The following is a 10,494-nucleotide window of genomic DNA, read 5'->3' on the forward strand; positions in this document are numbered from 1 at the left end:
GCCACCTTCGTCCTATTCCTCTTCTTCCTCTGCCCAGACGCCGGCGCAGAGCCGCAGCGACAGGCGCCCCCATTCTTCTATCCTGCGCTTTTCTGCCCGCTCTCCATTTCGCTTTGGGCGCTGTGGGCGTTGCTCCCCCTCTCCTTCCGTCTATACGCGCGCGGCAAGATTAGGGAATCCCTTGCACTGCTGCACGCCGCGTACCCGCGGAGCGTACCTCCTCGCAGGTGGTTTAGACTCATTCCGGCAGCCAAGAGCTCGACCTCGATGAGCCATCCATACGCTACGAACGAGCCGCTACACGGCGCCGGCGACGACGCTGAGCACGTTGGGTCAAGTGTCGCCTCACCGTCGCCGGGCGCTGCACCACCCGTTGCCGCAACGACGCCTTCACCGGAAGAGCACGCTGACGGAAACGACAGCGCACATCCCGCCGCCATTTCATGCACGGTGGAGAAAAAAACGCTCTACGGCAACAATGAGGTGATACACGGCAGCGATCAGGACGACATAGCCACTGCCGTCTCGCACTCACCTGATGTGTCGTCACCATCTTCCTCGTCCTGCTCTGCCGCATCGTCGATGCCACCGTCGTGGTTGCCCTCCCGCTCCTCCTCATGCTCCTCGGCGACATCCTCCTCGTTCATCTCCGCCTCTGATTGCTCATCGCGCTCATCCGGCAACGCGGACCTTGCCGCTGATGGCGCCCGTGCTCCGGAATCGGGCCACAATCATCACCTCCGTCAAGAGCACCGCCACCGCCGTCATCACCGCCACAATCCTCCACGTCACTGCTCAGATGATAGACACGTCACGCATGGTGAGATCGACAGACGTTCCGGTACAACAGCGGCGCGGCGCGTGCAGACGTCTGAGCACACGCGCTTTACCAGCGTTCTTGCCGGTGGTAGGCGGTTTGGCGACAGTGACGGGCCCGGCGCCGCTCCTGCGGTTTCCTGTGGTCGCATCGACGGGAATGTCGATGGTGGCTCGCCTCGCACACAGGACGTTGCGTGGTGGCGCTCCTGTGCGGCTGCCGCCAAAGCCACAGTGGGGACCGTTCCCACCGCTACATGCGACGTGCATCCTTACTGCTGCGCACCACAGAACCCTCAGCTCTCGCTGCAACGCCAACAACCCGCTGCTGGGGTTGATCCGGCTTGCCGGGATCTGGCAGCGACACCGCAGGCTGCAGCAACTCAGCGACTCTCGACCATCTCGCCTTTCATGGCCACTGTCTCGGGCACGCTTATCGCATCTCCGACACCACTCCCACCCCCTCACCCGCGCCGATCGTCGTCGGCGCAGAACCTTGATTCTAACGTCCTCATCACGCACACCACTGGTGGTGTCCCGCGCTCCTCGAAGTCGCTTTTCAAAGGCAAAGGCAGCGGCGGCAGCGGCGGCCTCTTAGCCCTCACCACTATGGATGGGAGCGTACAGCTGCAGCCGTCGCGCAGCGTCGGCTGTGCCACGAGGCATGTACAGTGTGGCACGCTGCGCCGCTCCTTCTCCTTCACTTCCGGGGTCCCGCCTGTGTCAGCTTCCGGCTACGAAGCGCCTCCGTTTTCTGCCAGTCGTGCTGCGTCTCCTATCACCGCTGCTAACGCAGCAATCGGTGCGCCGCGCACCTCGCTCACCGGCGAGCGCCCGCATGAGCGAACTGCCTCCATCGCCTCCTCGGTGCACTCTGCTTCGTCATCGGTGCGCCCATCGGTTCCCTTGCCGCCATCGCACGTTGGGATCGCCTCGAATATGATGGCGGCCGTATGGGTGGACTTGCCCCTGTCTCAGTCGGGCAGCCGGAGTGCCACGCCGCTGAACAACAGTGATGCGTATGCGCCGCCGCGTAGGCGGCGCACGACGCCGCGCCGCTGCTCCGGGCCCCCAAGCCCGGCAACAAGCACGCTGGCGGCCTCGGTCGCGTCCTCGTTCGACGGCGCCGGCTACATGTCCTCGGCTACCGGCGGCGCACCCGTCAGTGCTCGTCGCCTACTGGTGACGGTCAGCACACAGACGGACAACGACCCAACCACTGCCGAGGTCTGCACGACACCGGTCTCCCTTCCTCGCCGCCTCTACTGCAACTCCTCATCAAATTCCCCTTATGCCGCGAAGGTCGGCGGCGGCGAGCGGTGCGGCGACGCTGCACACCAGTATAACCTGAATGGCCCTTTCGAGAGCGAGGGCGCGGCTTTGACGACGGCGGCGTCGGTCTCGTCGACCTCAGCGGAGGTGTCGCCGCGCTCCTTGCTCGCGAGCGTAGTCGAGATACGCCTCGACGACCACGCAGCCCAAACGGCACTTGACGGTGACGCTGCACGACGCGTGCGGCAGAACACCGCAGGGGATGACATGCCTGCGGCACCGCCGAGCGCGCCAACATCTCTGTCCATCGACGTGACCACAAAAGTAGATAATCTGAGTGAAGGCGACAGGCCGTCAAGTGCTTCCGCGGAGCCTCCGGGCGCAATATACGCGTATGAAACCTTGCGCGTGGATGTGCCGCCCCGAAAAGGGGGCACCAAAGCCGCCGCCGCCGCCGCTGTGAACACTTCAGCGGCGACTGAGGCGGAGATGGACTCGACAGCGGGAGCTCTCGCGCCCCCCGCGACGTTCCCGTTGCCCACGTCGCTCGTGACACAGTCGAGAAGTGTTGTGTCACCAGCGCTCTCGCGGTCCGAGGCGGGCGCACCGCCAGCAGGGGGCATCCCTCCGCCCACCACTACAGCGGTTATATCCGACGAGGCAGGTGCACACAGTACACTGAAGGCAGCCGGAGAAGAAGGTCGTCGTGGCGCCGAGAGAGGCACGACGTCGGTAGACTTCGGGGCAACCGCATCTCTGGAGGAAGCCGGTGACTCCTCAGACCCGCAGCCTCTGGCACCCTCACGGAACGACGAAGTTCGGCGGCTTCGCGCAGAGCTCGCCGAAATGCGCCACCAGTACGCGCAGGTTGTGCAGCAACTTCGCCAAATGCAAGAGTCCGCTGTGGCGGCTGGTCCTGCTGTTGGCTCGACGCAGCCCTCTCACGCCGCAGCGGCGCTGAATGCAGGACACCGAGCGGCGACGGAGGCAGTGCTCATCACAACGTCGCCCTCTCTTCCAGCCGCATCCCCTCCCTCGTCTTTGCGTACAGTCGCCATAAGAAACCGCTCCGGCGCGCCTGAAAATCCCTTGGTCGAGTCGGCTTCATCCGTCTCATCCAACAGCGATGACAGCGGGGAAGATGCCACGACGACGCTAGACCGTGTGCGAGCTGCCCTGCAACGGGCTCGACAACGTGCGACGAACTAAGGTGCGAGGATGGAATTCAGCAGAGAGGCGCCTGCCCCTGAACGCCCCCACACCCTCACAGCGGTTGCTCACTTCACTGAGAGAACGCACACCTGAAGAGAGATTGGTCACCCTTTCCTGCTTCCCTTCCTCCGTCTCTCTCTCTTTATGTGCTACTGTTGCGGTGACGCGTCGCTCTTTGTGTGTTTGTGTTTTCCCCTTTCTGATATGCGTGTGTACGCACCTTCGTGTGCGCGTCTCACGGGTGGTCGTGCTTCTCAGTGCGTTTCGCTCACCCTTTTTTTAGCACCCGCCTACTGTCTATCTCGCTCCCGCATCGTCCCCCTGCCCTTCTTCTCCGTCTCTCCTCCTCTCACCTCCCTTCCTCCCCCTCTGCCGCGAGTGCGCTGTTATGTTGCTGCTCTTGGTTTACTCGGTCTGTCTCTCTCTGTGAGTGTGTGCCCGCCTCTATGAGGCATGTATGTGTGAAGCGTTTTACAGAAAGGCGCGGGCCATTCTAGGCGCGTGTATGTATGGATCTGTAGCCTCGTCTGCCATCGGTTTTATTTCTCGACCGCTGACTTCGTCATGTCCGATTCCCTTGCCGTTGCCTCGGCGCATATCGTTGACCAAGCGCATCACCGCAGGCATGATGCTGCGCACATGTGTCGGTGCGGGGCAAGTACAGAGCACTGTGAGTCGTGCTTGCCGACACATGCAGAGGCACACGCACAGGCGCACGCATGCGGACGCTTTTCGATGTCCACATACGTAATACAGCGCTACCCCATCGCGCTGGCTCTCGTGCACCATCCTCCTTCAGCCACCGCTTTCACCTTTTCGCTATTTTTCATCCACCGGCAACCCACAAAACTCGGACAGTGACCCTGCACCTGCTCACGTCTCATTCCCACTGTTCCGGTTCCCGCCACAGCGGTCTGTGCAGAGCAGACCACACGCACCATCACCACATCACACGCCGACGCACACTAACTCGTTGTTGGTGCCCACCCAAGCAGTGGCGCACGGCCTTGTGCGCGTGACGTTTTTACTCTTTCTCGTACTCATAGAATTCGCAGAGCGTACACACGGTGCAACGACATCGAAGTAGCGGACGGCTGGGCCTTAACAAACTGTGCAAGCTGGAGAGCGCTCGCAGACACTCGCATGCTACGCACAAGCGAACTTTTCAATACAGGAACAGCAAACCTCGACGCTCTCTCTCCGTCTAAACACATCTTCCAAGACGCCGTGCCGCTTCATTGCCCCTCCCCCTTCCCCTCCACAACCACCACGTAGCGCTCCGCACATCGGTTGTGGACACACCATTTCTTTCATAGATAGCTAACAGTAAGAACAAGAAGGGCTGGAGCACGAGAGGGCGCGTCGCCCCTTTCTTCTGCAAGCATTTGCTGGCTTGCCGCTCTTGCTTCCATCTGCGTGTGTGCGGACTTACGCTCACCCCCGCACACCGCAGCTCCCGTGTGCCTTTCTTGCGGTAGCCCAACGCCATCCGCATCGTCGAGCGTCTCTCCTTTCGCACCGCAGACGCGCGTCGCGCAGGCTGCAAGAACTGCTGTGGCCTTTCGGATTATCTCGAGCGCTGCGATCACTTCGGCTGTCGCCGTCACCTCTTCGTCCGCCCCCTTTGGCGGCAAAGTCGCCTCACGCCTGCAGCTCTCACTCTCTCTCTCTCGTGCTCGTCATGTTGGCGCTTCGCGACGCTCACGCGCACGGCGCAACCCGTGTCAGTATTGGTGGGCAGCACCTACTCACGGGCGGCGCGGATGGGGTTGTTTCGCTCTACTCGACGAAGCACTGGCCCACGGCGGCGGCGCTATGGTCTTTCAGATGCCATGACGGGGCTGTCACCGATGTTGCGCTTGTCGACGCGCTCGAGCTGGCGCTCAGCTGCGGTCGTGACGGTCGCATACTGTTTCACGAGAGCATCGCCGACAGCGCCAAGCTTGTCTCTCGCGTGATATGTCAGGTCACAGGTGAAGTGCGTTGCATGCATATGGACATCGAGCGGCGACGGCTATACATCGCGGGAGACTCGCTGCGCTGCCTGGACATGTCGCAGGACAAGTTTCAGATTCGCACTATTCCGTTGGTGGTGCCCTTCCCGCTTGTGTCGCTGGCTGTTTCGCCGTGTGGACGGTATATCGCCATGGCCAGCGCGTCTGGGGAGCTCGGCGTGGTGCCGACGCACGCCACAACACCGGCAGAGGCGGGCGCTACACCGAAGACTCAGTTTGTTTTTCGCTCTGTCCTTTCCCCCACCGCGAAGAAAGAGGACACTGCGATGTACCGGATGTCATGGTGCCGCACCGCTATCAGCGGGCTGATGCTGATGGTACCTACATCCACAGAGGTGCAGGTCTACGCGCTGGAGGACTGTGACAGCAACAGCAGCCTCTCTGCGCCGCGCATGCGTGCCATTGGGGGGCTGCATGATCGGCACTTTACTGATCTACACGGCGCGCTTGTCTATCCAATCACAAAGACGCAGGTGGCATGCCTGCTGGCGACGCGCGATGGGCTCTTTGTGGGGAAAGTACACAGCAAGACGTTGGCCATGTCGCGCCATATGTCGGAGCGCTACAACACCTCGTCTTTCTCAACCCCGAGTAGTGGAGCCGTCGTGGTTGCGGCAGCTGAAGGCGAAGACAGAGGCAGCACAGCTGTGGTCACCGATGTACAGGTGAATCCAGTGAACGGAGACGTCGCTGTTGGGCTCACCGACGGACGCATTTCGCTGCTGCGTCGAGCGTCGCCAAAGGCGTGGAGTTCAGGCACGGCAACCGGCTCATCGACTGCATCGATGGCGGGCAACGCTGATGAAGATGCAGAGGGAATCGCAGAGCAGGAGGATAAGGGAAAAGTGGACAATCGGAGCATGCGTCACGAACGCCGCGCATGCCGTGCAGATAAGAGCGGATGTGGCGCTGCGCAGACGGAGAAGAGTGACGATGACTTCATCGACGACGGCAGCAATGACGGCACGGCTTCCGTCGACTCCTCCTCGTCGGCGTCCTCGTCCATTGCGTCTTCGGACAGCGGCGCCGCCCCAGAGGACTTTGGGAAGATCGTGGTAGACCTGCAGCGCGACGGGGCCTCTCTGCATGGCCGCGAAAGTGAGCGACCGTCTCGCTGGCGCGATGATGAGGAGGTAGCGCTGGCACATGCCAAGCGCGAGGTGGAACGGCAGCGCGGCCGCAGCCGTTTTCTCGACGACGAGGCTGAGGAAGGGACCCCCAGCGACGACGAAGAGGACGGGCCCGGCGACGATAACGTGAGGAGGGCACGAGGTCAGGCTTGTGCTCCATACGACGAGGAGGACCACTTCGGCGACGACCTCTCCATGGAGGGCCACACCGACGAAAACGGCGACTTGGCAAACGTCTCTTCGGGCCGCGGTGGGGACTCGACGCTGCCGGTCGGCCGCGTGCCGGCGGTGCAGGACTACTCCTTCCAAGTCGGCGCCACCCCAGCTGGGGAAGAGGGCAACTGCTATCTGGCCTACAACTCTGTTGGGTACATCCATTGCAGCCGCGACGCCACCACGGTCCACTTCCACGACATTTCGCATCCTGCCGTGCGCTTGCAGCTCCGGGACACCGTCCTGATGGGGACGCTGAGTCCCGTCGGTGCCGCCTTCATCGTTTTACCGGCTGATCCGACTGAGGCGCAGGGCAGCGTGGACGAGGCGCCACGGCTCTCCGTCCTCTACCACGCCTTTACGCCCCTTGGTGCGCAGTCGGAGTGGCGTGTGGCGCTGCTGCCAGGCGAGACGGTGCGGTGCATGGCTGCTGGTATCCGCTATGTCGCAGTCGCGACGAGCCACTACCTGCGCATCTTCTCCCTCTCGGGACTGGAGCTGGCGGTGCTCAGCAAGTCCCAGCGCATCGTCACGATGGTCGGCACCTCGTCGCGTAAGCTGATGAGCAGTTTCAAGGCTGATTTCGACCCATTGGTCATCATCAGCCTCACTGGTACCGGCGAGCTGCAGATGGAGGTGATCGATGTCGGCGCACGCACGTCGGCGCTGCCGCCGCGCACGGTACCGCTCACGGAGCTGCCGGATGGCTCGACGCATCAGCTGCAGTGGCTTGGATGGTCAGAGGACGGCCTGCTACACATTGTGGACACAGCCGGTGTGGTGCGCCAGTTCACCGAGGACTGGGGTGGCTCGTGGGTCCCGGTGTACGACCCGCGCACGCTGGTGGATCAGTCGTACGCGCTCTGGGTGTACGGCGTCAGCGAGAGCGCGCTGCTAGCGTATCGTTACTCTCGCGACGACCCGTCGTACCCGGCGGCGGCGGCGAGCGGGCTGAGCACAGAGCTCGTGCCGCTCTTTCTTCCCTTGACTCGCACGATGGGCGAGGACGGCCTGGAGCGGTGGGACAAGCTGCTGCGCCAGCAGCTGCGCTGCGACGAGCTCAAGCGGCACAGTACCTTCTACAGCGCAAACATCGCCAAGTACGACGAAGTGCACGACCACCACCTGCTCCAGTTCTTTGACAGCGCGCTCAAGAGCCAGCAAACAACACGGGCGATGGAGCTGGCCATGCTCATGGAGATTCACGACCGCGTCGTGAAGTGTGCGCAGCTGGCCAACGCAAACGGGCACGTGAAGCTGGTCCCGAAGCTGCTGGCGCTGTATGAGATGCGCATGGCGACGAAGCAGAAGCGGAAGTGCGGACTGCCAGCAAAGGAGAAGCTCGCGTCTGACAAGAAGAAGGACGAGCTGCTGCACAAGCTGCTCGGACAGATTTTGCCGCAGGACAAGAGGGAGAAACCTGCCGACAGTGCTGCGGCTGCGCCACCGACGCCCATCGCTGTCGAGGTGGTGGATGAAGAGTCGAAGGAAATGAAGACTGAAAACCGCACGAGCCCCCTTCGCGGACCAACCTCAACGACAGCATCGAGCCTCACCGCAACGTCACCATCCGCGGTGTCTACGGCGACGACGGCGGACCCCAACGCCTTGCCTTCACAAGCGCGGCGTCACATCTCATTTGCGAAGGAAGTTGCCCTCTCACCGCCTGCGTCGCTGAGCTCACAGAGCACGACGACGAGCACTCTGCCAACGACAGGGAGCAGCGCACCCGCTCTTTCGCGCAAGCTTGCCAATCCATTTGCCAAGACCTCTGTGACGCCCGTCAAGGCCGCTGACCAGGTGCGGCATACGTCGCTGTCGAACCCCCAGCAGTCGCACCATCAGCATCAATCCCAGCTGCAGGCGGCGCTTCCCACCTCTAAGCCCCACTCCTCGACGGCAACCGCCACGGGGGCCGCCACACTCTTGGGCTCGTCGCAGCTGCACACCCCGCCGCGCACCCGCGTTGCGGCGACAAGGACGACCGCCGTTTCTGTTGTTCAAGAGAGCGACGCCGCCAAGTGTGTCTTCGCGGATGACACCACGCCGACAGGATCGCGTGTGAGTGCTGCGCGCACTCCATCCTCACCGATCCACGGGGCAAGCCCTGTGCCCACTGCCAGCACTGGCGGCAGTGCCGTGACACCTTCCGTGTCTGCCACCACGTGCAAGCCTGACGTGCACCGTGCAGCCGCCTCGACGTCCTCTCCCGCGTTTGTCGCACGCGAGCTGCCGACCACGAGCGCCACTCTGGTGGCGAGCGACACGCCCCGTCTCAGCAGCGGCGCTTTCGATCCGTTTCTTGAGGAGCCGCGGAAATCTTTCGCTGGCACCCCCAGCTGTGAGTTTCTGATGGGCTCCCACACCAGCGCCACGTCCGCAGCGGCGGAGGCACCTATATCGGTGCAGTCACTGCTCGATGTCGGACACGGCGAAACGGCCCCGGTGGTGCGCAGCGACAGCTTCGGTGAGGCACTCCGCAAACGCTACCGTGAGGATGAGGAAGAGGACGCCGAGGAGGCACCGCTTGCGACGCTCCCAAAGCTGTCTGTGTGACAAGTCAGCATTCGGGGGAGCCCAGTCGGAAGCGGGTCTTCATCGCCGCTAATGTGCGTTCGTGGGGCCCATACAGTGTTGGCTGCGCACGTGGACTGGCACATGTTGCTGTTTTCTTGTTTCGGTTGGTGTGGCGACTCTGTCTTACATGCAGCAACGACGACGACAGGAAGGGCAGCCGTCTTCGTTGACCAAAGAGATGCGCATGAGCGTGAGGCGGTACGCCATTCATCCGATCACCACGTCTCGCAGATGGGAAAAGGGATGGAAGTGCGACCACCTTCGCTACCCTTTTTTGCTCTCCTACCTGCAGTGCAGGACACGCCAACGGCACAAAAGCATGAACACCATTTTCGAGTCTCTGCCGCTGTGTGGCCGATGTGGATGGGTCGGACGGCGTTTGTGTTATGACGGGTGCACCGAAACGAACAGTGAGTCATGAAAAGTCGCGCGTGTCTTCTCCATCCCTTCTCTCTAGTGCGGTGCGGAGGTGCCGTCCGCTCACCACCACCAACACCACCGCTTCCCAACTGCACTGCAAGGACACAGCAAAAAAAAAAACTACACATCCCTCCCCGACCATGCGCCCTACAGACTCACCGCGCTTAGGCCACGTTGGCATTCTTCTAACGTACAAGGACTTCCCCGGCTGTGCTTGAAGGAAATGCCGCCCGCGCAGCTGCGCATCGACTCGCCATTCTGAACAGAGTGAGCTTTCACGCTGTCGCTCGCCGTTTTTCATGGCAACTGCATGTCCTTCGATCCGTGCCGCATCACAGCCCACTCATGGGGCGGCCCACGTGAGAGGGGCCCCCATCGATCGACTTGTTGCATCTCGATGCAACCATCCTACCACTCTTGCGAAATCAAGGACATATCCGCTGCGCGCTCATTCCGCAGCTCGGAAAGGACAACCACAGTCCGACACCAGACGGGCACCGTGACTGGAGCAGCGTTTGTGGACGCTACGCGTGCGCGTGTGGCTGGGCAGATGACGGCGCTGCCATCACGGCACCGAGGAGGCTCAGCGTAGACCTTCGCCTAACTCGCTGGACCATGAACGCGTCTTGCGATGGTGGCGCCCGTGCTGGCCTCGAGAAGGCTGCTTCCGAGGCGGCCTTCCCCTTCATCACGTGGAGTGGTGCCGCTGAGTGTTGTGCTCGGCAAGGCACACGGACTGCGCCACGCCCTCTGTGCTGATGACCGCACATTCCCGAAGCCCTCCACAGCCGACGATTTCATAGGCGCCACACTACCGTCCGCCCTCTGGAAGGGAGAGC

The 10,494-nt window shown here is 62.3% G+C and overlaps 2 protein-coding genes across 2 annotated transcripts; both read left to right on the forward strand.

Moving 5' to 3' along the window:
* Nucleotides 1-582: 582 nt before the first annotated feature.
* LDBPK_120070r (uncharacterized protein) lies at nucleotides 583-3,297 on the forward strand (the record flags this gene model as incomplete). The annotated part of the gene is made up of 1 exon (XM_003859142.1): nucleotides 583-3,297. The coding sequence occupies one exon, from the start codon at nucleotides 583-585 to the stop codon at nucleotides 3,295-3,297; it is 2,715 nt and encodes a 904-aa protein (XP_003859190.1).
* A 1,684-nt stretch (nucleotides 3,298-4,981) lies between these two features.
* On the forward strand, nucleotides 4,982-9,214 carry LDBPK_120065 (uncharacterized protein; the record flags this gene model as incomplete). The annotated part of the gene is made up of 1 exon (XM_003859143.1): nucleotides 4,982-9,214. One exon carries the CDS (start codon nucleotides 4,982-4,984, stop codon nucleotides 9,212-9,214), a length of 4,233 nt encoding a protein of 1,410 aa, XP_003859191.1.
* Nucleotides 9,215-10,494: the final 1,280 nt, after the last annotated feature.

This window comes from Leishmania donovani, chromosome 12, assembly GCF_000227135.1.
Source record: "Leishmania donovani BPK282A1 complete genome, chromosome 12".
Lineage (NCBI taxonomy): Eukaryota > Euglenozoa > Kinetoplastea > Trypanosomatida > Trypanosomatidae > Leishmania > Leishmania donovani.